Source organism: Carya illinoinensis, chromosome 15 (assembly GCF_018687715.1).
Source record: "Carya illinoinensis cultivar Pawnee chromosome 15, C.illinoinensisPawnee_v1, whole genome shotgun sequence".
Taxonomy (NCBI): Eukaryota; Viridiplantae; Streptophyta; class Magnoliopsida; order Fagales; family Juglandaceae; genus Carya; species Carya illinoinensis.
Genome location: NC_056766.1, coordinates 40633869 through 40661413, shown reverse-complemented (window position 1 = coordinate 40661413; position 27545 = coordinate 40633869). Strand labels below are relative to the sequence as shown.

Genomic DNA, 27545 nt, shown 5'->3' with positions numbered 1-27545 from the left:
TAGTCTGGTAGGTACAATTGTTAGGTGACATAGATGCTGCCTATGATCAGTAACAATTGGTATCAGAATTGAGAGCTCTGTGGTATTAAAGCTGAGAGCTCTATTATAAGATTAACTATCTTTTGAGTTAATATCTTATAGCTAATATTGCAGCTTCATTTGATGAAGGTCAATCTAGCAGTCGGCTTCCACTCTTTTGTGGAGACAATTACTCATTCTGAAAAGTTAGAATGAGAATATTCTTTCAGGCTCAAGGTCGAGAAATCTGGAAATGTATTGTAAATGGACCTTATATTCCAACAAAAGTGGTTGATGGAATAAAGGTCATGAACGAAAAAGAAGAGTTTGATCGTGAAGATGATAGACTTTATACTTTGAATTTAACTGTTATGAATTTATTATAAAATGCTCTCAATGGAAATAAGTTTAATAGAATAATGACTTGCGCTACGGCAAAAGAAATTTGGAACAACTTGGAAGTTACTTATGAAGGAACTTCGCAAGTCAAAGAATCAAAAATTTATATTCTTATTCATGAATATGAAATGTTTAAGATGAATGATGATGAATCTATTTCTAGTATGCACACTTGTTTTACTAACATCATAAACAGCTTGACAGCTCTTGGCAAAATTTATTCCAAGGTGGAGATAGTAAGAAAAATTCTCAACTCTCTACCAAAACGTTGGGAATCAAAAGTTACAGCGATTCTTGAAACTAAAGACCTTAAGAAGCTCAAAATGAATGAACTCATCGGATCACTTATCACCCATGAGTACACATTGAAAAGAGGAGAAGAAGAAGGAAAGTCAAAGAAGAGCTTGGGACTTAAAATTGTTCCTCATGAAAGTGAAAGTGATGAAGATGAGGAAAATGACGATAAAGATGAAGAACTTGCGATGATAACAAGAAGAATTCAGAGGTTCTTAAAAAAAAATAAAACTCCTTCGAAGAAATCTTTCAAAAAGTTTTCCAAGAAAGATTAAGGTAAAAATGACACTTTAATTTGTTATAAATGCAATAAGTCTGGTCATATCAAGCCAGATTGTCCTCTGCTAAAGAAAGATTGAAACAAGGGCAAGAAAGTAATGAAAGCTACATAGGATGATGATTCAAGTAAGGAAGACCCGAAAGAAAGGAAGACCCGAAAGAAAGGAAGAGTGGGAAATTTAGCTTTGAAGCTTGACATGTCCAAAGCATACGATAGGGTAGAATGGAGTTTTTTGGAGTCAATTATGGGAAAACTTGGTTTTAGTGGCAAATTCATAAAGATCATTATGGAATGTATCAGCTCTGTCAGTTTTTCTGTGTTGGTAAATGGCAAGCCAGGTGCTGCTTTCTATCCAAAGAGGGGTCTGAGGCAAGGTGATCCTTTGTCACCTTACTTGTTCATCCTATGTGTAGAAGGCCTAAGTTTACTTATAGTTGCTGCTGAGAAGAGGGGAGAGATTAGAGGTGTTTCGGTGAGAAGAGGTGGGATAAGTATCAATCATTTAATGTTTGCGGATGACTATATTCTTTTCTGTAGAGCCAAGCTATCGGAGTGGGAGAAGCTTCAATCTATTCTTCAAAGATATGAGGCAGCCTCGGGTCAGCAACTTAATAAGCAGAAGTCTTCCTTCTTCTTTAGTTCAAATACAAAAACTAAAGATAAAGAGGACATTATCACAATAGCTGGAGGGGGGGTGTGTGGAAGCTATGAACGTTATCTAGGAATGCCAGCTTTGGTTGGAAGATCACAATTTAAATCCTTTAGAGGTATTAAGGAACGTGTATGGCAGAAAATCAGTAGCTGGAAATCCTCTTTTTTAACTCAAGTTGGAAGGGAAGTGCTCATTAAATCAGTATTACAAGCAATGCCAGCTTATACTATGAATGTGTTTAGATTACCAAAAAAGCTTTGTCACGACATCACAAGCCTAATTTCCAGATTCTGGTGGGGAAGTAAGGAGAAAGAGAGGAAAATACATTAGAAAAAATGGAGCACAATGGGAAAACCAAAGAATGAAGGAGGTTTGGGGTTTAGGGACTTGGAGAGGTTCAATGAAGCCTTACTTGCAAAACAATGCTGGCGGTTGATGCAATACCCCTCTGCCTTGGTTGCTCAAGTGTTTCAAGATAAGTATTATAAAAAGAAGCATATCTTGGAGTCCAAACTAGGCAGAGGCCCATCTTTGATTTGGAGGAGTTTATGCTCGGCAATGGGTCTATTGAAAGAAGGATTGAGATGAAGGGTGGGTAATGGTCAGATGATAAAGATTTGGGGACATAAATGGCTTTCATCCCCAACATCCTTCAGTGTTCAATCTCAAGTACGGGTGTTAGATCAGGATGCCGCAGTTAATTTGCTTTTCAACAATGATGGTCAGGGATGGAATAAAGAACTTGTCACAGAAATTTTTGAGAATGAGGAAGCTGAACAGATTTGCCAATTACCTACCAATAAGTATGGACATCCTGATAAATGCTACTGGGGCTACACAAAGGATGGAACTTATACAGTGAAGAGTGGCTATTATTTGGCTCTGCAACAACAAAGGATGCAGGAGGGAGAATCTTCTATAAAGACTGGTTTGGAGAACAGCTGGAAAAGATTATGGAGACTAGAGATACCTGAGGCAGTGAAACTTTTTATATGGAAAGCATGCCAAAATGCTTTATCTGTTCAGAAGAATCTGTACTCGAAACAGGTTCTAAAGGATCCTATGTGCATGATATGTAAGGCTGAGGAAGAAACGGTTATTCATTTGCTATGGAGGTGTCCTGCTGCCAATGATGTTTGGATGGACAATCTAAGCCCAGTTCAGAAGTGTTGTATGCATGAAAGTGAATTTATGGCTTTATGGAAGAGCTTATCAGACAAGTTGACAGAAAGTGAGTTGCAATGGGTAGCCGTGGCCATGTGGAGGATTTGGTTGAGAAGAAATAAATACTTGCATCAAGGTAAGCTGGATGATCCCAGACATATAGGCCAAGAGGTGGCAGAGTTATTGGTCCAATTCAAAGAAGCTCAGGATAGGATGCAAGGGGCTACTCAAGGAGGAATAGCAATGTCTAGAGTACAGCGATGGAGAAAACCGAATGAGGGCTGTGTAAAAGTGAATTGGGATGCAGCAGTGGATACAATTGCAAAGAAGATGGGTATAGGGGTGATTGTGCGAGATCATAATGGAGATATCTTGGCAACTCTAATTGTGAACAAACCATTTTCTTCTAAACCTGTTTTAGCTGAATGTTTGGCTTTGTGTAGAGCTGTAGAACTGTGTGAGGAACTTAACTTTAGAAATGTTACTCTTGAAGGTGATGCACAGGTGGTGGTAAAAACAGTGAACACAAAGGGTGACAACTGGATGTGGTTTGGGCAAGTGGTGGAAGACATACAAGGTTTGCTGCACCGAAGGCATGATTGGACAGTTTCGTGGGCACCAAGATCAGCAAACAGTGTAGCACATCAGTTAGCTAAGTTAAGTTTCCATTATGAGAGTGAGATTGTAATGATCGAGGAGGGTCCTGAGATTATCTCAGGTAATGTCTTGATAGACAAACTCTGTAATTGATCAATTATCAATGATATTTGAGATGTCATTTCAAAAAAAAAAATAGCTCAGATAGTGAAGCAAGTAATGAAGAATCAGCAAATCTTTGTCTTATAACTAAAGATGATATTGAGGTAACAAATCTTGATAATATTGAAGATCTTTCATATGAATAATTGCAAAATGTTTTAAAAGAGGTATATGAGGAACTTGAAAAATTGGGTATCAAGTATACTGCTTTAAAAAAGAAAAATTATTCTTTAACAAACGAAATTGATATTTTAAGAAAAGAAAGCATCGTTTCGAAAGATGAAAATCTTGAGTTGAAGAAAAAGAAAACTGATTTAGAAAATATTGTTGAAAACTTTACGAATGGAAAAAGAAATTTTAAAAAACTTCTTAGTAGTCAAAGATGTGTTTTTGACAAGACAGGCTTGGGATATATGCCAAAATAAAAATACAAACCTTATAAAAACTTCTTTGAGAATCCTTCTACATCAAAGTCTAATATTCAAAATTCTTTTCATAAAAATAATTTTGTCAAAAAAAGATAATATTATAATTATTCAAGTTCTTCATATATGTCACATGCTATTTACAATTTTTATAATAGAAATGGTCATAATTATCATACTTGTCCTATTAGAAGAAAGCATACAATGACTAATACTATATGGGTACCTAAAAATATTGTTTCTTCTAATACTAATAAATAAATGACCCAAAGAATTTGGATACCAAGAAAAATCATTTTAATTATTTTTATAGGTATGCATGAAGTCCTCCACAAGTAAAAAATAAATGGTTTTTAGATAGTGGATGTTCAAGACACATGACGGGAGACAAGACTAAGTTCTTTTATCTTAAATCTAAAGAGGAATGACACGTGACATTTAGAGACAACTCGAAAAGGAAAATCGTAGGAATAGGTAAAATTGGTAATGAATATTCTCTCATAATTGAAGATGTTCTACTTGTTGAAGGTCTAAAACACAATCTTTTGAACATAAGTCAATTATGTGATAAAAGATTTATAGTTACTTTCAAAATGGATAAGTGTATTATTTTGAATGATCATAATTGTAATATTTGTTTTATTACTTTTAGAAGCAACAATGTTTATACAATCGATTTTGAAGAAATTATCTCACAAGATGCTATTTGTTTTTCAGCTCAAAATAAACTAGTTGGCTATGGCATAGAAGACTAGGTCATGCCAACATGGAACTTATTTCCAAACTTTCAAAAAATGATCTTGTGAAAGGTTTACCCAAAAAAAAAAAAATTCTTAAAGACAAAATTTGTGATGCATGCCAATTTGGTAAACAAACAAAAACTTTTTTTAAAACCAAGAAACATATTTTCACTACTAGACTACTGCAACTGATACACATGGATCTTTTTGGACCAAATAGAGTTGCAAGTCTAGGAGGAAAATATTGTGCATTTGTTATTGTTGATTATTTCTCTAGATATATTTGGGTCATCTTTCTTGCTCATAAAGATGAGGCACATAATGTCTTTACCAAGTTATACAAGAGAATTCAAAATGAAAAGGGCTATACTATTTCAAGTATCCGAAGTGATAGGGGAAAAGAGTTTGTTAATAAAAATATTGAAACATTTTGTAATGAAAATGGTTTTGTACATAATTTTTCTGCTCCTCGAATTCCTCAACAAAATGAGGTAGTAGAGAGAAAAAATAGATCTCTTCAAGAGATGGTAGGAATAATGCTCAATAAGGAAGTAATCTTCAAAAGTAGTGGAGTCCATCTGATATACAAAAATGGCAATTTCACGGATTGTATTCAATCTTTAAAGAGATCAATGTCGAGATGATGGTGATCCACATATTGAACTTTCAAAAAGATACCAAGATTGGAAGCCATGTCGGACATATATATGTATATAACTTTACTTGAATTTGCATCATAAATAGATGAGACCGACTTTCCACATTTTTTTCAATGCAAATCAACATAAATGAAACTGCAAATTTTGAATAGATTAATATAATGATTAAACTCAATGTGAATGATGCTTAATTTGTTTGTGGATCCATCTCTGGCCATAAATCTCAAGTAGACTTACACGAATATTTAGAAGAATGTTGATGCGGGAGGGATGCTTATGGCTCTAAGCAAACTAGAACATGAAGTGAGTGACCAGGTGAGTAGCATAAATGTAAGTTTTAGCCACAATGAGATAATTGCATATGGCAATCCAGATTGGGATTAGGGAGAAAATTACATTATTTATTGGGCTTGCAATTAGGAAATTCAGATTTGGACTAAAAAAAAAAAAAACCTTCCAATAATAGCCTATGAAACTTTGCTAAAGTACTTTCAAGTTAGTGGAAGTAGAATTATTTCTTAAGATGATATTTTGCTTTCAAACAATAATTTAGATTTGCTTTTAAACAATATTTTCTTTTCTTTTTGATTTCTTTATTGTTAATTAAAATAAAATAAAAATTTTGTCCCTCATATATTTTTTGTAGAGGTTGTCTTTCTTTTTTTTATGAAGGGTAAGGTTAAATATCTGTTTAGATAGAGTGATGTCTCTTGAACATATCTGTTGACCGTATCAACAATAGTAAAAACTAAACTTATCACAAAAAAAAAAAAAAATAGTATAAAATAAGAAACTACGAATGGACCAAGAGTTTAGCTTAAAATTTATTTTTGTTAAATTTAATTGTTAGATTAATGTCTTTTATACCATTAAATAGATAAATAATAATAATAATAATAATAATAATAATAATAATAATTAAATGATTGATTGACTGACCTCGAGAAATGGCTCACGGTAAAAAGGAAGTTGCTGAAGAAATTTGTGGCAGCCGTTTCTTTTGTGGGTAAAGAAGTTGCCACGCGTAGGCTTTTTGCATATTCCGTACACAAAATACTTTAAGCACATGCAATTAAAGTCTAACCCCTGGTTTAGATAATGAAAGTCCCCATATTTAAATGTTACAAATATAAATATTTTTTAATTTTTAATTTTTTTATATAATTATTACTTAATTATTATAATTTTTTTAAATTTTCATAAAGAAAAAGATAAAAAAAAAAGTGATTATTAATTTAATAAGTGTGGTAGGTTATTGATTATTGCTATTATTATTAATTTAATAAGTGATTATTAATTTAATTAGCAATAAATAAGATTAGAAAAGACAAAAATCAGAATAAATATTAATATTTCACTTGATTTGATTAATAATATCGTTTACAACATCAAATAGATTTAAAAATAAATAAAAAATGAACGATTGACCTCAATCTATAAGAGGCCCACCTCTTTGGTAAGGTTTCATTTATTTACCTAAATCTAAACTATCTCATCTCATTATTAAATTTCTATATAAAATATAATAAACAATATAATTTTTTTAAATCTCAAAACAAAATTAATATTAAAAAATAATATTATAACAATATTTTACTCAGCTTTTTAAAAAATATTAAATCTCATCTCATCTAAAATGTATAATCAACTAAACCCTAAAAATAAAAAAGTTGCAGAAAGAATTTTCCACACCAAAGACAAAACTAGCTGCACTCCTTATCATGCGTCCACTTCAGTTCGCTTGAAAGCAATTGAGAAATTATAATGCATGTACTTCAATTCGCTTCAATTTCTAATATCCTTAATTAGTTAAAAAAAAGTGAAAAAAATAGACGATTTAATTAATAATTAATAGTCACTGTACTAACCATTTAGAAAAAATATATAAAATATTCGAACATTTACTTTGAACTATAAATTTGGGTAAGCCAATTATCATTTTCTATGATCATTAGTAGCATCTCACTAACTATGGTTAGGCCTTGAATTTGTTTTTGAGTCCTCTTAAGAGATTTACCCAACCTTTAACTTCAAGACCTTTAACTTCAAGACCCTGTAAGATTAATCGAGATGCGTGCAAACTAACCCAAACATTCACTGATATCTAAAAAATAATTTTCATAATTTTAATTTTTCTTCTGTTTAAAGACACTTTTTTTTTTTTTAATAAACTCAGTTTAAAGACACTTTTGATTTTATCAAACAAGTATAAATTAATGCCCGTTTGGATATGCAATTCAAATAAGATAAGATGATATATTTTGAATAATAATGCAGTTTTTAAATTAAAATGAGATAAAATAATTTATAAAAAAAATAAGTATTTGAATAGATGAGATGAGATAATTTTTAATTTTGATATTTGAAAAATGTGTATGTATCACTATTTCATAGATAGTCGAACTGTGAATTATTCATACACTGTTTATTATCCATTTTTAATGTTTATTAATTTTTTTTAAATAAGTAATTTCCTTACTGTTTATTTATGTGGAAGTTTTAAAAATTTAGAAATGAAAAATATTGTGTTTAGATAAAGAAATAAATAATAACAAAAAATATATTCCCATTGAAATTTATAACAAATAATAATTTTTCCCACCGACGGGATCGTGTATCATGAGTAAAAAGCTGGCAGGACACGTTTCTTTCAACTCCTATAATAATTATACCAATTCAGATGACAGCTTTTTATGATGCAACGCGGAAGTTGCCAAGAAGTTCCTCCTCATGCAACGAGACTTATATAAGGAGCTCCATCGTCTTCCTCGATCCATCCATCTCCAATTAATTATACTTTACATTCATAATGACTTCTCCCAACGCATTACCAGGAGTCCTTTCCTCTCCCTCCTCCTCCAATTCCCCTGTTTTAACCTCGCAATCAAGTCACGATGTATTCTTAAACTTTCGAGGTGAAGATATACGCAATAATTTTACTGGTCATCTTTACCAAGCTTTGGTTCAAAATGGAATCAACACTTATAGGGATGACAAGAAGCTGGAAAAAGGAGAAGAAATTTCACCTGCACTTTTAAAGGCCATTGAAGAGTCAAAGATTTCACTCATAATATTTTCTAAAAGCTATGCGTCATCTTCATGGTGTTTGGATGAGCTGCTGAAGATCCTAGAATGTAAAGAATCAAAACAACAGAAGGTTCTAGCAGTGTATTACAAAGTCAAGCCATCAACAGTACGATACCAAAAAAATAGTTTTAAAAAGGCGTTCGCTGAACATGAAAAAAGGTTCGATGATGCTAGAGTTCAGAGTTGGAAGACTGCCTTGAATCAAACTGCCGGGCTAAGCGGTTTTCATTTGAAGATCGACCAGTAATTTCAACAACTCTTATCCCTCTATCTATTCATATATTTTTTTAGTTTTGATCTGATTACTTCCTTTGACAGTAAATAATATATATATATATATATATGAAAAAATATACTTATAAGTATGGTTGTGCATTAATTTGTATATCAATGTGATGTAATTGGTCAAAAAATAAATTTAATTAAAAATAGTGTTAATTTAAATTTTAAGTATGAATAAATCAGTATTGATACACAGATTAATGCGTAGCAAAACTCTATATATATATACTTCGAATGGCACTCGGCCACAGCCACAAAACAGAATTTCACGAGCATCACTCGCCACACTTTACATATTTTATTTATTTATTTTTATTCCGCTTCATCCTAAAAATAATCTATTTACCACGTATTTGTTTGAAAAAACGGAAAAAAAAAATTAAAGGAAGAATGGTGTGTGGTACTTTGATAAGTAAAATTATTCGAATTTCACGTATCACAATTCACAATTTACATCAATAATTATTTTCAACGTTGGTCCAAGAGCCACTTACACACGAAGGGTAGAATCTCTGGATGATCACAGGCGTCCCGAGCTCTGCTGCTTCATGTGGTCATTCCCGTCCCGTAAGCTGAAGGCGAAGTGGTCTCTTGAATGGGTGTGGTGGGTCTCAGGTAGAAATAAACAGATTGTGTGTGTTGCGGAGCTAGAGAGAGAGAGAGGAGAAACCGAGAGGGTGAGACAGAGTGAGGGAGTGGAAACTGAGAGGGAAGGCGGAAGTGGGTAGTCGTCCGCCTGAGAGAGAGTGTGACGGAGACAGAGGATGAGAGGGACAGAAGATTGACGGAGACAGACGCGGAAGGAGGGAAAGTGAGAGACGGCAGAAGGAGGAGAAGTACGCTAGTGAGAGGTAGTGGGGTGGTCGGCGGGTGGAAAATTTCAGAGAGAGACAGAGAGGCGGAGACAGAAAGAGAGAATGAAAGAGAGCGAGTGAGAGAGTGAGTGAGTGTGACAAACACAGAGTGTAAGGGCTCACCGTGGCCAGCATCTGGCAGACATGGCACGGCGAGGTGGCGGTAGCTAGGGTTTTCGAACCCAAAATGGGTGTGGGTTTCGTGTTAAAGAGAGCGACGATCGAGAGAGATGGAGAGAGAGGATTACTGGAGATGCGGTGTCGACGCATGGAGGATGGTGGCAGCAGACGGCACAAAACAGAGAGGAGAAATCTGAGGGAGGGAGAGTGAGACCGAGAGATGAGAGGGAGTAGAGAGACAACGAGAAGCCGAGGGAGGGAAGAGAAAGGTGGTCACAGAGGGGGAGGTGGCTCACGCTAGTTATAGACCGAGAAACCACTTCACGAGCAACATAGTTCTCGTTTGTGATTGATGGAGGTCGGTGGCAGCTAGGGGTGGCAGAGAAGGGATGAGTCGGATGACACTCGGCTACGTGTGTTTTTGTGGGTGTGGTTGGTAGGCAGAGCGGTGCACAGAGGTCACGAGAGGGGGAGGAAGGCGACAGGGGATGAGGGAGAAGAGATCAGCGGGAACGAGACAGAGGGGAGGACCGGGGAAGGAGAGGGGGATTAGGGTTTGTGTGAAATGGGACAAAACGAGGCCGTTTTCAGGGGATGGGCTTGCCTTCTCCTAAGGTTTTGGGGTCTTAGTTGTGGTCTGTGCTTGGGCTTTTGGGGCTGGCTGCACATTCCGTATGACCAAAATGCAGAATCCTTTGTGTTCATATTGATGTTTTTTAAGCAATAACATTTTTCACACTCGAACTACGGTCTTTTTTTTATTTCTTACCATAAATTAATATATATATATATATATATATAGATAATTTCTACCCTAAGTAATTGCATACATTTATGATTTACCAATTAAATTGGTCAAGCAGCACATTCTCGATATATATTGTCAAATTAAATTAGAATGTACAAAGTAAAATTTATCCGTCCTTCAGAATGCAAATTAAAACTTTACCAAACTTTTGGTATAAATTGAATATGGGTGGTATTTTTTTAACACATATATGTCACGTACTGAAGAACATTACCACAACGATTTGAACAAAGAATGACAACGTACATGGCTTTGCTTCTCAACTATTTTCAAAGTTCCATTTCTTTTACCTTTTTTAAGTCTTCAATTTGATAAAGACCATCTGATCTGCACCTTCTTTGATCAGCAGTTTCAGCACTTAGGATGATAGTTTTGGTATAGTACTTATAGAGCTAGCCATGAGAATTGTTACACTTTCTAAAAAAATTCATATGTTTATAAACTGTTGTTAGTTCAAAACATGTAATTTCATTTTGAAACAAATTGGATAAATTTGGGATCTATATAAAGAAATTATTTTTTTAATAGTGAACTCTACTTTTAAAAAAAAAAAAAAATGAAGTGTGTGAAACTAACACAACCTAAAATTGTATCTATCGTGTATCTAGTTCAAATGGTAGTGATCATTTTCCTTGTTAATAACGTCATTTATAACATGAGAATAAAATTTTGCACAAATCATGTTCTCGTGTCTTTTAATGTGAGGAAGTCAAATTTATGAATCTTCTTTAAATCTTTTTTGCTATGGTAGGGATGAATCTAAGTTTATCCAGAAGATTGTTCAAAAGGTCTCAACAAGCTTACCAAATCGTTTTCACTTGGATGTGGCCGAGTATCCAGTGGGAATAGAGTCTCGTGAAGACTATATTAAAGAGAAGCTATTATGTATTGAGGAGAATGACGTACGCATGATAGGGATTCACGGTATTGGTGGAATTGGTAAAACAACTATTGCAAAACATATGTATAACCTCATTGCTGAGAAGTTTGAAGGCCGTTGTTTTCTTGCTGATGTTAGAGAATCTTCAAAGCAAAATCGAGGTCGTCTCAGACAATTGCAAGAGAAAATTCTTTCTAACATTCTAGGAAAGTCACAAAGGGTTGATGATGATGATCATGGAATGGGATTGATAAGGGATATACTTTGCCGTAAAAAAATTCTTTTGGTTCTTGATGATGTTGATCGTATGGACCAATTAAAAAAATTATGTGGAAAATGTGATTGGTTTGGTCCTGGGAGTCGAATCATCATAACAACAAGGGATACAAGTTTGCTAACTAACCATAAAGTGAGTTTGAATTATCCTATGAAGGAAATGAAATGAAAGGCGATGAAGCCCGTCAACTCTTTACCTGGAATGCCTTCAAAAGTACTGACAAACCGATTGATGGTTTTGCGGATCTCATAGATGAAGCACTACAGTATGCTGGTGGCCTTCCACTTGCTTTAAAGGTGGTAGGCTCAAATCTATACGGACAAGATAGAAAATATTGGAAAAGCGAATTGGAAAAGTACAAAAGAATTCCAGAAAAAGATATCCAGGAAAAACTCAAAGTAAGTTATGATGGATTAGATGAGTCTACAAAAAGTATTTTCCTTGACATTGCATGTTTCTTCAAAAGAAACAAGAAAAAAGATGTCACTAAAATACTAGATGGTTGTGATTTCTTTCCCGATTCCGGTATCAAAATGCTCAATGATAAATGTCTCATAACGATTGAAGATGACCGACTGATGATGCATGACTTACTAGCAGATATGGGTAGAGAAATTATCCGACAAGAATCACCCAAAAAATCTGGCAAGCGCAGTAGATTATACTTTCACGAAGATGTCCGCGATATACTTGAAGAAAATAAGGTAAGATTCGCCCTAGAGATATAATTCTACTTCCGAGTTCTCCTTTTTCTCAATTGAAGCTGCTATTAAATTAAAACAAATGGATCCATAAATACATATAAATTATTATATAGACACGTACGTACCCTCCACATGAAATATTATCTCAATGTGAAAATAAAATAATTTTAGTAAAGAAGTATAAAGAAAGTCATAAAAAGCAATTTCCCTTTTTCCCATATTTTTCCTATAAAGGCAAAATGCTATGATTATCTGATGCGTTCTAGTATTTTAGACTGAGTAATACGTATGAAACAAAAGAAGTATACATGACTTTTACAATTGAAAGTGCTCACTTATTTCTGAAAATCTGATAATAAAAATAAGGCTATCCCTTTCGAAATCTAAAATAGAAACACCATATGAAGAAAGATGTGGCTTATGTATTTTGTTTCCTTCTTAAAAAAATGGGATAGTGATTTATTTTTGGAAAAAATATATATTTATATATATAATCTTAGCATGTTAAACTTATAGTTCAACACCTGTGCATTCTCACATTAGGGAACTGGGCAAATTGAAGGCATATTGATAGATCTGCCTCAGGAGGACTGCTTGATACGTTTGGGTCCTAAGGTGTTTGCAAAAATGAAAAGCCTCAGAATATTAAAAATTACATGCTGCAGGGGGATCTTTCGTGACGGATTGAACTATCTCTCTAATGAGTTAAGAGTTCTTGATTGGCTTGGTTGCTCTTTGGAGTTTTTGCCATCTTCTTTTCATGGAAAGAAACTCATTGTTTTAAATATAAGAGGAGGCAATATTAGTAGTTTGGGAACGGGATTGCAATCTAAGGTAAGTATCTTTATTTTCAATCTCATGTCGATCTATCTTCCCTTTAAGGTATGATGCAAATTTCCTTTAATTGTTTATATGTCTACTTTATTTTCTTCTTTTTAAACAGAAATTGAGACGTATAGATCTCAGTTACTGTCGATACTTGACATATATACCGGATCTTTCAAGTTGCCCAAATCTAGAGGAGTTGGTTTTTGATGGATGTATAAGATTAGCTGAGGTTGATGATTCTGTTGGAGTTTTGGAGAAGCTTGTTGAATTGAGATTGAAAGGATGTTCCAATTTCAAGATGTTGCCAAGAAGCTTCAAGTTGGGATCTCTAGAATTACTTGAACTTGAAGGTTGTACAAGTCTTGAAAAATTTCCTGAAATTCTGTGTGAAATGAAACATTTAAAGTGTGTCAAGGTAGAAAGCACTGTAATACAGGAGCTACCTTCATCCATTACATTCCTCACTGGGCTCAAACAGTTATATATGTATGGGTGCAAAAGCCTTGTGCGTCTTCCAAATAACATTTTTAAGGTGGAATGTCTAGAGGGTGTTACAGTCAGTAAAAGTCCAAATTATGTAAATTTTGGACAGGAGGTGGGGCATAATGGACAATCCATGCAATGTACACAGGAAAATGAAATTTCATCAAGTATGGAATCGCTCCCATTGACGCCTCAAGAATCAAATAATTTATCTTGGACATCTAATTTCTCATCCAATTTGAGGTATTTAAACCTAGATGGTAGTGGTATTATTAGACTTCCTCCATCCACAAAAGAATTTGTTGGATTGTCTCGCCTCAGTTTGAAGGATTGTAAGCAACTTGAAGAAATTCAATACCTTCCACCAAATATAGAATATGTAGAGGCTCAAGGATGCTGGTTATTGGAATGCTTTCCTCATGTATCAACAGAATTTTCATTCGGTACAACCGAATTAAAACGGCTAAGCTGGATTGACTTATCGGAGTGCAATAAAGTGCATGTGAATGTGGGGAATCTTGCGCCAGATCCATTATTGGTTCAGGTATACATGTCTCATCTATTTGATCACTAATTTCTTTCTGTTTTGTATATATGCCATATTTGATAGCTTGTATTTGTTTTCTAACATATATATACTTGGTTTAATAGGAACGCTTTCGGGAGAAATATTCAAGTATGATTATATATCCAGGAAGTAGGATTCCAGAGTGGTTCAAGTATTGCAAGGAGAATACTTCATATACTAATTTTATTGAAATAGAAATTGATCGTAATGCGTCCATGTGTTCTCGGCATCAGATCATGGCATTAGTTTTGTGTTTTGTTGTGGGACCTCTTCCAGCATGGACTTTGTATGGTTTTACTATCTCAATAAACGGCCAGCGGATTGGAAACGATGATACGCGGTTATGGGATTCAATGGACCCACATCGTGTATGTCTAAAATACATAGCTGGAAATTCTATTGATGCGATTCTGTCAAGAAGTTACAGGGAGGGGAACAATAATTTGAGGTTTACATTTGAAAGTGATTCAGAGAGAGCAATCTTAAAAAGTGCTGGAGTCGATCTAATATACGGGAATGACAATCCTATTCAACTTTCAAATAGATACCCGCGAGATGATGGTGAGCATGACTTGGAACCCGATTGGAACCCACAATAGAAGAGGCGGGGATCTTCAACCAGCTCTAGCATTATGGAAATTCAAAGAGGCTATGGATGATTTAATTAATAAAGAATTTTAGACTTGGGTATGTGATAATAGCTGAATTGTTTAGAATTTTACTAAATTAAATAAAGCATTATCACAATTATATATATAGTGTTAATTCTTATATATTTATTAGTTTTGAAAATTTATTTTGTTTTATTGTGATTAGCTTCATAAATTAATTATTTCTTGCTTTGATTCATTGATTTTTTAGTTCTTAACTTATTTTATTTTAGAACTTATTTTTCTGGACTGGATTATAATTTATTTAGTTTATATTTGATTGATTTATTTTAGAACTTATTTTTCTGGACTGGATTATAATTTATTTAGTTTATATTTGATTGATTTTACCACCAACCCTCCATCATGTAAACCACTGCGGCACACTTTGAGCTGAAGCTACAAATAATTTGACTACTTCCTACCTTTCATGGTTTCGAGAAAGAAGATCCTTACATGCATGTAAAGGATTTTCTTCAAATTTATGCTACCTTTAGGTTCTAAAACTTCATTGATGAGTCAGCTCGTCTACGCTTGTTTCCTTTTTCTTTAAAGGACAATGCAAATGCATGGTTTAACTCTCTCTGCTTTCAAGATCTATCACTTCTTTGGATATTCTCGTCACAAAATTTCTTTCTAAATTTTTTTCGATGCAAAAAACTAGTGCTTTGAGGAGAGAGATTGTTGATTTTTAACAAGATGATAATGACAGTTTTATGAGTTGGGAGAGATTTAAGGACTTGATTCTTAAGTGTCCCAATCAAGGTCTTGAGACACGAAGACAAGTGCACTATTTTTATAACAGTTTAATTTAGAGAAACCGTAACATGATTGAGTCGATGAATGATGATGGATTTTTGAGTTCGATGGATGATGAGCCATATAAGTTTCTTGAAAATTTATCTTAAAGCTCCTATCAATGGAATTTTCCTAATCATAGATAGACTCTATCCCAGACAGTCAAGAAATGAGGTTTGTCTAAAACAAGTGAAAATCATGCAGATATTAAGGTCAAATTAGACAATCTCACTTGTAAGGCAGAAGCTTTGACTCTAAGTAGAATCATGAATTATGTCAATCAAGTTCAAGATGAATTATATTCTCTCTGTGCTATCATGCATATGACACAAGCCTGTGTGGAAAGCCTGTCCTTCCACACAGGCTTATTCAGAGTTCTGTTTGCTAATTTTTCTGAGACATTCAATCTCAATTGGTGGACTCATCCTAATTTTTCCTGGAAGCAAAATCAGCCTCCCATGAATTTATGTTGACCTCAGAATTTTTCTAATTATAATTTACTATTGCAAAATCATCCTAATTTTTCTATTTCTATCTGCTAACTTTTCATTATGTTTGTACTGTACTGTACTGTACTCATTTTGAGCATGTTGTTTCAGCATGTTTTGTGTCTATTACAATCATAATGCATCGCCTTATCTGTATTCATGTGTTGTTAATCCCTTATTTTTTTATCCCATCCGTTATGCAATGTTTTGCAATAGTAAGGGAGAAGTAATAAACTTTACCAACATATATAACATGAGGGATACAGAGAGTTTGTGAACTTTGTATTTTGATTTGCAGTTATTCATTCACAGGCTGTCTTAGTGCTTGATTTGGGCAACTTTGACCTTCCCTTTTTAGCCCCCCAAAACTCAAATATTTCAAGAAATCACTGTTGTTCTCCTTCCTATACATAAACCCTAGCTGCAGGCCTCTCTTCAGTGATCTTGGTGAGTTTTCTTCAAGTTAACTCTTTCCTTTTGGACTCAATTGTATCTCTCAAACAACTCTTCTAATGAATTCTCTTGTCTTTCTTGAACAGTTTTATCATCAACTTCAATTGCATTATCTCATGGTGACTTGTGAATAAGCTTCCATTGATATTCCATGTATCTTAGAAAACATTTTCATGGGAAATTAGTACTCTTTTAAAGGTATTTTTTAGTTTAAGTGACATAGAATGAATATTTCTCGAATTGTTTTGCAATGGCTCAAACCTTTCATTCACAGGATGCTTGTGGAATTTGCAGCAAAGTAATCTCCTCGACCACTCTACTGGAATTCCAGTACATATATACATAACATTACCAGGAATATTGAAACACGTTCAAGGCCTCAAAGTCTATGTTTTTAGACCAAGACTAGATCTGTAAAGGGAGATTTAAGTGCCTTGAAAACTATTTTTTATAGACCTGATGACCATAAGAAGGGTAAGGATAATAAGGTTAGAATTGTACAGCATAACATAAAAGAAATTATAATTTTCTTTGATTCTTTTCGGGGTTAACCAAATAGAATATGTATTGGACCTGATTTCTTATCCCTTTTTCACGTTTACAGCTTTCTATGAAACTATGATGACCTCTTACCATATTGGAAAGGATGTTGGATGAATTGTTATACTAGGCATTAGAAGGTCACCATTAAAAGGCTGAAACTAATGACCAAATTTATGTGTGGAGCGAAGAAAGGTAAAATGTGTGTGGAGCTGGTTTTCTAAACATGTGTGGCAAATGCATGAATTTAGATTAACTTAATTTCTTTGAGAATCTAAAAAGTTGTTGATTTTCTTTTTCGTCATACTGTACTTGTAGATCTTAGTGGGCTGCATTTATCAAAATACAGGGTAATTGGCCTGCCATTTTGTGGTTATGGTTTTGTGAAGGTTTTTCATTTTCTTGTTTGATTTGGTACGTGCATTCTTTGCTGGGACTTTGTTTTGAGTCTTTCAAGGATGGTATCGTTTGTGAATTAGTATTGCATTGAGCTTTGAAGAAACAACAAAAACAGAGGAAATAAAGAGAGTGCGCTCTAGATGCTCGACACAATGTCTCAAAGGAAGTCAGATTCTCATTTCTATTCTGTGTATTTCATTTTCATGCCTAATACATCAGCTTTACAGCACATATATATAGGGTAATTGCTGAAAGTTTCTGGTTTCGGAAATTACACAAACCATAAATCCTAAAGCTCAAATAAAGAGTGCACTCTAGGTGCTTGACACAATGTCTCAAAGGAAGTCAGATTCTCATTTCTATTCTGTGTATTTCATTTTCATGCCTAATACATATGCTTTACAGCACATATATACATATTCGAGTAAGAGCAAATCAGATTATAATCATTGATCACACGGTTCACATTTATTCAGTTAGTTATAGAGGAATATTCTGGAGACTTTACTGGGGTCATGCTTAAGTCATGCTTAAGTCATGCTTGAAGGATTTTCTTCTAGAAGCTTTAATACTGGTAGTGCCTCTTGTTGCAGCATCTTCTCTTATGAGGATTCTGTTCCCTCAATAAGATTGGATTTTGAGTTTTGTTTCTGTTTGGATATAGGAAGCATGCATGTTGTTAGGTTGTGAAATTGTTTCTATTCTCTGCTTTATGATCATTGCATTGCTTTATTATTCTGTTTTTTCTCATGAAAAGTTCATTTTTCTAGTGAGTCTATATATATATATATATATATATATCTATATATATAATGTATCATGTGCATGTACATGTATATGTACTTACACAAACGTGTTTCTTCAGTTGTGTTTATTCTTCACAGAGTTATCAGAAAATGGCTGCTTCTAACAAACTCTTAAGGTACAAAGTAATAGTTACAAATTTGCAGTCTTATGTTTTGAGCTAAAATATTGATTAAGCCTATAAGTGATCTATTGGATTCTATATTGTTCTGGTAGTTAAAATAGAGAGTATTTCCTGTAAGATTAATTGTTAAATCTATATCTATATATATACTCAAAACTGTTTAGTTGAATATAATGTTTGAACATACATGATCATCTCAAGGCTTCATTTGCATCTAGCACTTTCCACGCTAATATTGGACATTGATTAGCCAACTTAAACCTCCAAAGAACTGAAAACCCACATGAAACAATGCCTAAAGCCCACATGTGCATATATACAAAGATAAATATGTGTGAAAACATTCAGGCAGTGATGGTTTGTCCTATCAATGGTAGGAAATTTAGAGCTATGTGGAAAGCCTATGGGTAATTGTGACGAAGGCTCAATTCCAAGTATCCTAGTGATTGTTATACTTGCAACAATGGCAACAATCGGCATAGGTATAGTGGTCTTCATCAACCACAAGAGGCAACCATCTTTATTGACAAAGGCTCCAGTACAGCCAACAAACTTGCAAAAGAAATCAGGCATAAAGGAATCGAACAAATCAGGGCAAGACTCAACAAACCGCAGTGGAAATATCCAGAAAGTTGAGAATGTGAAGCTGAACTTTGTCAGGGAAGATAGGGAGAGGTTTGATACGCAGGAATTGCTTAAAGCCTCAGCTGAGATATTGGGCAGTGGATCCTTTGGGTCTTCTTACAAGGCTGCCTTGCACAATGGACAGGTGATGGTTGTGAAGCGGTTCAAACAAATGAATAATTTGGGGAAAGAGGAGTTTCAAGAGCATATGAGCAAGTTAGGGAGGTTGAGACACCCGAATCTGCTTCCTCTGGTGGCTTACTACTATAGGAAGGAAGAGAAGCTCTTGGCATTTGACTGTGCAGAAGGCCAGCTTGGCCGTTCATCTACATGGTACACTGATCTCCTTTCTAAAATATGTTTTCTCACATGTGCATGTATATTAGTTCGTGAATTGGTGGGCCCTCTGTATATCTTTCTTTATAAATATAGCATTTTTGTCATGCATGTATACATACATACATACATACATATATATATAATATCCGCCTCTGTTGTGTAATCCCTTTCAATGTGTTCACTGACATCATTTTCAATGCAAAGAAGCACTATCACATTGTCCAATTATACCAATAGTCCTTCTAATTATAAGCCAGTTTGGAGGAAAACTCTGTCATTCTTCAATTTACTGTTTATAATTATAAAGCAATACTCAATCTGGTTGAACAAAGTCTGCAATTTCTTTTTTCTTGTTCTTCCTTTAAGGTAGTAGCATTTAATTAATTGTCGTCACCCAACTACTATATATATATATATATATATTCTTGGACACACATATTCACTTACTACCTGTGACCAACCGCTCCTTTTCCTCTCGATTGGTCACAAGTTTTGTCTTTACGTTTTAAATCTCGAATCCTTATTTTTAAATTTAGCAGATAATTTTTAAATTGAGCTAGTGTTTTAAAATCTTCTATATATTTTTATGAGTCCAAAACTTATTTTAATGGGATATTTTAATATGATTGAACCAAACCTAATTTTTGAAGTAAGCCTCTTTAATTTTGGAGCCTTGAAAATAATCAGGCCCCTATGATGGGGCTCTGATACCAACAGTAAGGAAATATAGATTGAAGAGGTTGCATAGATAGAATGGAGGAAATCGTCTTAATCATTTCAATAACAAACTTGGCTGTTAAATAGCCTTACAGAGAACTGAAATAAATAACTGAAAGCAATAACATAGCCCACGTTCAATAACAAACGTGGTAGGAAGACTAAATCAACAAGTAACAAACATCCCAACATAAAAGGAAAATACATATGTGGTAATAACTGACCACTTAAACAATGCATTAAACATAAATCAACAGTAACCAGGATATTGCTCTTTATGGTGTAACCAGTTGTTAATTGCAAAGCAGTGTCAAATGCAATGGTCTTTGTCTTTTTACCAAGTTTTGTATTAGTATTTGGCTATGTTTTACTAAGAAGGATTAAATATGTAGAGACACAGCATGCATGCAATCTTGGAGAGTCGGATGGGCATAGTTCGCAAAAGGATACCAATAAGCATTCAGTCTTGAAGTGGTGCTGCTCATCACTTCCACCACTCACTAAGTTTTTCCTTGGCTCCTTAATTCTTGGTGGCTCAAAATCAGTCGGCAGTTCCTCCTCTGTCTGCAAATGGCAAAATCATTCTAGACCACCTCAAGAGGTAGCACAACCACCATACAAGCCACCAAAGCAGCAGGTAAGATCCCTCTTTTAATTCTGTCCAAAAAACTGTAGCATAGCAGCAAACTCTTTCTGCAATGCGTTTCCTCCTCTAAATTTATGCAATTGATTCCTTCCTACTAGTTTATGTTTGGTTGACTCTCTAGCTTGTTTATCTTCATTTGATCACTTCTAAATCCTTGATTGTGTAATTAGGAATGTATTAGAAAGAGGGATGGTTTGAAAACAAGAAAATACACAAGCTCTTGGCTGTCCTTCTAGTGCAGAAAAAATTCAGCAACTTCAACCCTTGATTCCTATTAAGTTTCAGCACCTTAGTTTGCTTTTATTTCATCTCTTCAACTCAGTCTCAATATGTGACATTAGGACTACCGAATGACCTTAAAATCTCAGACCAAAACCAGCTCTAAGTTTAGGGGAACAGCAACACACACAACAACAGCAGAAAGTTGTAAGAGACAGCAGCAGCAATAAAAGTTTCTCATTTTGTTTTCCCTCTCCTTCTCACATGTAATCTCTTCTTACTCCAAGGACCCTCATCCATACAATATATTCTAGTCCAGTGGATGAAATACTCGAGCTCAGAATGAAGCAAAACAGAAAACAAAAACATCCTATCTGCAGCAGCAGTTTTCATATTTGAACCCCTCATTGTTTACTCTAATTTCTGATGCTTTTACCTCTTAGTTCCTCTTAACTCAAGCCTCCTTACCTCTAACTTCATTTGGTTGAGTAGTAGAAAGTATGGTGGAGGAAATGATAATTTGGAGCAAGAAAACACCTATGTCAGTTGCAATTTAATAGTGTTAATTCTTATATTTTTATTAGTTTTGAAATATTTATTTTTCTTACTTAAATTTGAACTTTATCTTAATGAAGGAATTGAAGTTAGGAAATGAATCAAAGTTGCGGAAGGAATCAAAGAAGGGAAAGAATTGTAACCATAACAAACTTCAACGGTAAGTCGGTAACAGACTTGTAGCTATTTTTACATTTTGAGAGTAGTGTAATTTTTAATTTTCTGTAGTTCCATTTTAAATATGGATTTGATATTTATTTACGTTCATATTTCAGAATTTATTTTCATGAATATGCCTAGCTAAATTTTCAACAAAGGTTAAGGATGAAACCTCATTAATGATTAGTAATATTATTTATGAGATTGATTTTTTTTCCAATTAATCATGCGTTCAACGATTTATTATTCTTACTTCATATCAATTGAGAGGGATAAAATTCTTCATATAAATTCAATTATATTTTCATGATCTAGAATAATTTTACTCAGATGAGAGCCCGATTCATAGTTTTGTTAAAAATAAAATTATCCGTTAATAGTTTTTTCATTGTTTAGATTAATTTGCATATTTAAAATTTATTTTAGTTTTTTATTGTGATTATAGCTTAATAAGTTAATTATTTCTTGCTTTGATTCATTGATTGTTTAGCTCTTAACTTTTTATTTTAGAACTTAATTTTTTGAACTAGATTAGAATTTATTTTAGTTTATATACTAGTTCCATGCATACGACACAAATGTAGATTTATCATGGCTTTCAGGTGAAGAGATTGAAGGACATGATTGCATCTGATAGTTGTTTATGGGGTATTTCTTTCAGTTCACTTATCTGAGATCTAGTGAGGTATGGAATTTCCTTTATGACGAGCATTTCTTTTAATTTTGGCTTTGGATTGTTGGGGAAAAGTAAAGTTGTTGCTTTTAATAACTATAATGCAGCTTTTTTGTTTGCTACTTTACTTGTTTTTGGTGTTGCAGGGGTTGCAGTTTTTCGGGATCAAGATTGGTTTTTTTAAAGTTTTGTGATCGTAAAGTTTGGATCACGTATGGTTTTTGTGCCTTTCTAAACGACGTTAATTTCCAAGGTTAAGATCATTAGGTACTAATTCATACTTTCATGAATTATAAATACGGATTTTTGGCAGACAATTGTGGGACGGAAAGAGAAAAATTTGCCTTTGAGTTGCTGGTTTTTCACTGTTTGAACTGTATAGCAAGTTGTGGCTTGATTTCTCATGATTGGGAACATTCATGGTGGACAAGACAATTGGTGAATTGTAACAATTTATTGCTCATTATGACGTAACCAGGATGTTGTTCTTTTTGGTATAACCTGGAAGTTGCCTTTGGTTGGATTGTTCTTCTTAATGTAACCAGTTGTTACATTAAATGCAATGGTCTTTGTTTTTATTACCAAGTTTTGTATTAGTATTAGTATTTGGCTATGTAGAGACACAGCATGGAGTCTTGGAGAGTTGGATGGGCATAGTTCACAAAAGGACACCAACAAGCATGCAGTCTTGGAAGTTTTTCCTTGGCTCCTTCATCTTTTGTGGCTCAAAATCGGTTGGCAGTTCCTCCTGTCTGCAAATGGAAAAATCAATAAGAACATTGGCTCATTGAAAAACAAAAAGGTGCAAATGGAAGTGTATTTTTTGGCCAAATCCACCAAAAAATATAAAGGAGTATCCGAGGAAATGGTCAATTTTTTCTGTTTCATTATCTACAAATTTCTTCTTCATGTCCTCTGTTTCCTGAAATATGGCTTAATATTATATACCCATATCTGGCTAACTCAAGAAAATTAAAGCCCTACATAGAGACTAATAAGGCTACCCAAGACCTCATAAGCCAAATAAAAAAATTGCAGTAAAAAAAATTCAAAAGAGAAAAACGCAAATAAATACAGGGCAAATTTTTAACAAACACAACAATAGAATACAGGGATATAAATAAGCTAAATAAAAATGAATAGGAAAACAAACAAATTTTAATAGACAATAGTCCCAAACCAGGAAAAAATACGATTGAACTCATGACATTACTATATACCTTCAGTTTCACCCCCTGATGGTCAGTTTGGATTATGGGAAAGGTTGGAACACAGCGGCAACTAAGATATGAACCGACAATCCTCTAGCCCTCCCAAATGATAATTTCCATTAATTGTATTAGAAAGAAATCATATTTCAAACCTCAATTTTATTTCCTTTCAAATCAGTTTTTCTCAGCAACCCACCAGCGGGTGAAGTAAGAAAAAAAAAAAAAATCCAATAGCGGGAAAAAAAATAAAAAAAGGTGAAGAAATTCAACTTTTTTGGCTTTTCTTATGCAAGACCTTTCTTGAAACTAAAGACAAGAAAATCAAACAAGGTATCAAAAATACTAATTTGTCCAGCATATACTACTTTTCTAAGCAACCAAACACCAAAAATTCTACAAATCAAGGGAATTTAGGAAACTATGAATTGAACAACCCACCCTAAAATCAAGTACTTACGTACATACTATTTATGGTCCAATTTAACAGAGACCGTGTAATGTTGGGAAAGGAAAACGAGGTGGGAGTAGAACTAGAATTAGCAATAACAATAGGTGTAGACCCTTGGGGCTCGTAAACCATGAAAGAACAAAGTATAGGAGAAAGAAATTTCACACATTCACTATATGATCTTTACAGGTATATTTGGTAGTTGTAGACAGTAATCTCTTAATCTATACAAGGTAACAAATCAACATTAAATATCTATCCGTTACAAATATTCAATATGCTGATATGCTAGAGCTAATATCTTGGAGACTTAAATAATGATTGATTTGGATTTACAGTAGCTTGAAGTCATGGGCATAACAGTAACAACTTGATTCATGGGCATCTAATCTGTAAATTTATCCAAGAGATTGTTCAAGAAGTCCCGAGAATACTACTAAATCGTACATACTTACACGTTGCCGAGTATCCGGTGGGAATAAAGTCTCATATGAAAGATATTAATATGCTTTTATGTATTAAGATGAATGACACACGCATGATAGGAATTTTCGGTACTGGTGGAATTGGTAAGACAACTAGTGCAAAAGCGATGTATAACCTCATTGCTAATCAGGTTGAAGAGACTTGTTTCCTAGAAGATGTTAGAGAATCTTCAAAACCAGATAAGGGCAGTCTCATCCAATTGCAAGAGAAAATCCTTTCCGAGATCCTAAGATATTCAAGTATGAAGGTTGGTCATGTTGATTAAGGAATCAATTTGCTAAAGTAGAGACTTCGCCATAAAAATATCCTTTTGGATCCTGATGAGGTTGATCATTTGGACCAATTAGAAAAACTATGTGGAAGATGCGATTGGTTTGGTTTAAGAAGTCGAATCATCATAACAACAAGAGATAAGTGTTGACTAATTAAGCATAGTGTGTTGGTTGGCAAGCACAGTAGGTTATACTTTCACGAGATGTTTGTGAAGTATTTGAAAAAAATAAGGTAAGATTCGCTTTGTAAGAAATATGATTTTACTCTTAAGTTCTCTTTTTTTCTCAATTGAATCTACAATTAAATTAAACGACATGGATCCATAAATATATGTAAGTCATATAGACACAAGGCTTACTCTAACAATCAAGGAGAGGGTGCGGACGGACTATCTAAAGGAAATGCGCAAAAGCACTATAACTACCATAAGCATAAGAGACCACTATCATGCAAGAAATGAGCTAACTATCTTCAGGTGATTCGCTTCCAAAGCAGCATGAAGCCGGAGCTGGACAGGCAGAAGGTGAAGCCGGAATAAGGTGGTGAAGCCAGAACTTGATTCGGCAAGAGAGGAAGGAAAGCGGCGAAGCTTTAGGTCTTTGAGGGTAGAATAGAGTTGGGCTAAGTTCGTCCGGGCGCAAATCGTTATGGTAACTGTCTGGAACTACACCCAAAGATCCTGTTTTGACTGGGTAGGCTAATGGGGGTCGAATGCGTATTCGTTGGGAAACTGCAGAGATGTACAGATCCTCCACATGAAACCAATTCCCCTTTCCCCATTTTTCTAAAGAGGCAAAATACTACGATTATCTCATCCTGTTTTAGTATTTTAAAAAAAAAAAAAACTGAGTAATACGTATACACCATATAAAGAAAGATGTAGCTTATGTTTCTTGTTTCCTTCTTACAAAATGGAAGATGCCTTAGGAGTCTGTTGAGCAACTCTGAACTCATCAAGGAACTTCTCAACTTGCTTAGCTAAAACCGTCGGATGTGCAAATAAGTCCTTAAATATAAATTGATTCCTCCTATACCAAATGCTACTAGCTGTTACTGGAAAGAGTTCCATGGTCTCCTATTCACAAGATAGGCTCAGTTCCTCAACAAGCTCACTAAATCTTTCTGTTCTGAGGGAACTTTTATGAAACACAGAAGGGCCCTGACTCCAAACATCCATAGTAGATTTACAGTTCCACAAAATATGGACCACAGTTTCTTCTTCACTCAAACAGATGGGACACATAGGTGAGTTACAAATTTTTTTCTTGAACAGGTTTAACCTTGTAGGCAATGACTCGAGGTAGGCCCTCCACATAAAATTCTTTGTTGCATTTGGGATTTTATACCTCCAACAGGTAGTCCAATCCTTCTCCTTATAAGCAACAAAAGAGGACTGACCACTAGCCATTGTAGCCAATGCATTCATCTCCTTTTGAAGGTGGTAAGCACTCTTAATTGTTAAAAACCCATCCTTAGTGCCTAACCATATCAATCTGTCTCTAGCACCAGTGACACTAATTGGGAGTTTCAGGATAGTAGCAGCTTCATCCTCCCCAAACACATCTCTCACCATCACCTTATTCCACTGTTTATCTGTCTGGTTTATAAGAGTAGCAACCTTTGCATCCACAAGAAGAATCTTAGAAGGAGACTAGATCCTATAGCCAGAAAGAGTGGGCAACCACCTGTCCTTCCAAATGAGAGTATCATGACCATCACCAACCCTCCAAAAAGAACCCTTTTCAACTAGATTTCTAGAAGAACAAATACTCCTCTAGATAAAGGAGGGCCTTGCACCCACTATAGCCTTCAGAAAATCTGTAAAAGGGAAGTACTTTACTTTAAGAACCTGTGAAGCCAGAGAATTTGGCTACTGCAGTATCCTCCAACCCTGTTTAGCCAGTAAAGCAATGTTAAAATTCTCTAAGTCTCTAAAACTCAACTCTCCTGTAGTTTTGGCCTTCCCTGAGTTCCCCATTTGCTTCCAAGAAACCCAATGGACTTTATTCTCATTTTGTTGTTGACCCCATAAAAACTTATGCATAACTCTATTGAGCTCCCTTAGAAGTGCTTGAGGCAATTTAAAAACCCCCATACAGTAGGTGGGGAGAGCTTGAATAACAGCCTTCAATAAAATCTCTTTCCCTACTTGTGAGAGCAGTTTTGTCTTCCAATGGCTCACTCTACTTTGAACTTGATCCAGGATCCCTTTAAAAGCCTGATAAGATACCTTGACCTACCATCAAGAGCAGGTAAGTGACTCACTCAAAAATGAGTAGCACTAATGCTATCCCAAGTGCAGGAGGATGTCGTGTAATAATTAGGAATAAATTCCTAGATCGTCTCCTCAGGGAAAGTTACTTAAAATTAAACTTGTTGAAAAATGTGTGAAAAACTTCATAAAGAGAAAACAAGAGGATGATATGTACAATGGATGGAAGAGGTTACTAGTCATGGACTAGATTCATATTTTTAGATTTTTGATTGTCGGATTGGAATGTAAATGACTAACAGATTAAAATCAGAGATTAATAAAACTAAATTAAGAACTAAACTAGACAAAACATGCATTGAAAATTGAAAATGCATAAAACCAATATTCTAGGGTTTATCATTGTATCTAAATCACAAATTCTCAAATTAAACCATAACAATTGT

General features: G+C 34.4%; 3 protein-coding genes across 16 annotated transcripts; all 3 read left to right on the top strand.

The window, feature by feature from the left end:
• Positions 1-8199: 8199 nt before the first annotated feature.
• On the top strand, positions 8200-11861 carry LOC122296934 (disease resistance protein RPV1-like). The gene is made up of 3 exons (XM_043106728.1): positions 8200-8720; positions 11293-11766; positions 11855-11861. Exons 1-3 carry the CDS (start codon positions 8200-8202, stop codon positions 11859-11861), a joined length of 1002 nt encoding a protein of 333 aa, XP_042962662.1.
• LOC122295637 (disease resistance protein RUN1-like) lies at positions 8582-22985 on the top strand. Of its 14 annotated transcripts, XM_043104723.1 has the most exons (15): positions 8582-8720; positions 11293-12402; positions 12946-13236; positions 13346-14257; positions 14365-14968; positions 16516-16664; positions 16757-16868; positions 16945-17144; positions 17275-17405; positions 18475-18531; positions 18915-19494; positions 20610-20854; positions 21718-21797; positions 22399-22481; positions 22616-22985. In XM_043104723.1, the coding sequence occupies exons 2-5, from the start codon at positions 11863-11865 to the stop codon at positions 14878-14880; spliced, it is 2259 nt and encodes a 752-aa protein (XP_042960657.1). In that variant the 5' UTR covers positions 8582-8720; positions 11293-11862; the 3' UTR covers positions 14881-14968; positions 16516-16664; positions 16757-16868; positions 16945-17144; positions 17275-17405; positions 18475-18531; positions 18915-19494; positions 20610-20854; positions 21718-21797; positions 22399-22481; positions 22616-22985. The 14 variants fall into 14 exon arrangements, with proteins under 14 accessions (XP_042960657.1, XP_042960660.1, XP_042960654.1 ...); XM_043104726.1 differs by lacking the exon at positions 18475-18531 and having other exon boundaries at positions 18924-19494; XM_043104720.1 differs by lacking the exon at positions 18475-18531.
• Positions 18908-24879, top strand: LOC122296933 (probable inactive receptor kinase At3g02880). Its single transcript, XM_043106727.1, has 5 exons — positions 18908-19494; positions 20596-20854; positions 22458-22481; positions 22616-22643; positions 24674-24879. The coding sequence occupies exons 1-5, from the start codon at positions 18908-18910 to the stop codon at positions 24877-24879; spliced, it is 1104 nt and encodes a 367-aa protein (XP_042962661.1).
• Positions 24880-27545: the final 2666 nt, after the last annotated feature.

What these genes read in the sequence shown, in the direction of transcription:
- LOC122296934 (XM_043106728.1), top strand. Translation starts at nt 8,200, where the DNA reads ATGACTTCTCCCAACGCATTACCAGGAGTCCTTTCCTCTCCCTCCTCC. An exon ending in TTTCATTTGAAGATCGACCA is followed by an intron (nt 8,721 to 11,292) that starts GTAATTTCAACA and finishes TTGCTATGGTAG; the next exon opens with GGATGAATCTAAGTTTATCC.
- LOC122295637 (XM_043104729.1), top strand. Translation starts at nt 11,863, where the DNA reads ATGAAAGGCGATGAAGCCCGTCAACTCTTTACCTGGAATGCCTTCAAA. An exon ending in GAACGGGATTGCAATCTAAG is followed by an intron (nt 13,237 to 13,345) that starts GTAAGTATCTTT and finishes CTTTTTAAACAG; the next exon opens with AAATTGAGACGTATAGATCT. An exon ending in CAGATCCATTATTGGTTCAG is followed by an intron (nt 14,258 to 14,364) that starts GTATACATGTCT and finishes TTGGTTTAATAG; the next exon opens with GAACGCTTTCGGGAGAAATA.
- LOC122296933 (XM_043106727.1), top strand. Translation starts at nt 18,908, where the DNA reads ATGGTAGGAAATTTAGAGCTATGTGGAAAGCCTATGGGTAATTGTGAC. An exon ending in CTTGGCCGTTCATCTACATG is followed by an intron (nt 19,495 to 20,595) that starts GTACACTGATCT and finishes TTTACTAAGAAG; the next exon opens with GATTAAATATGTAGAGACAC. An exon ending in GTTTTTCGGGATCAAGATTG is followed by an intron (nt 22,644 to 24,673) that starts GTTTTTTTAAAG and finishes CACGCATGATAG; the next exon opens with GAATTTTCGGTACTGGTGGA.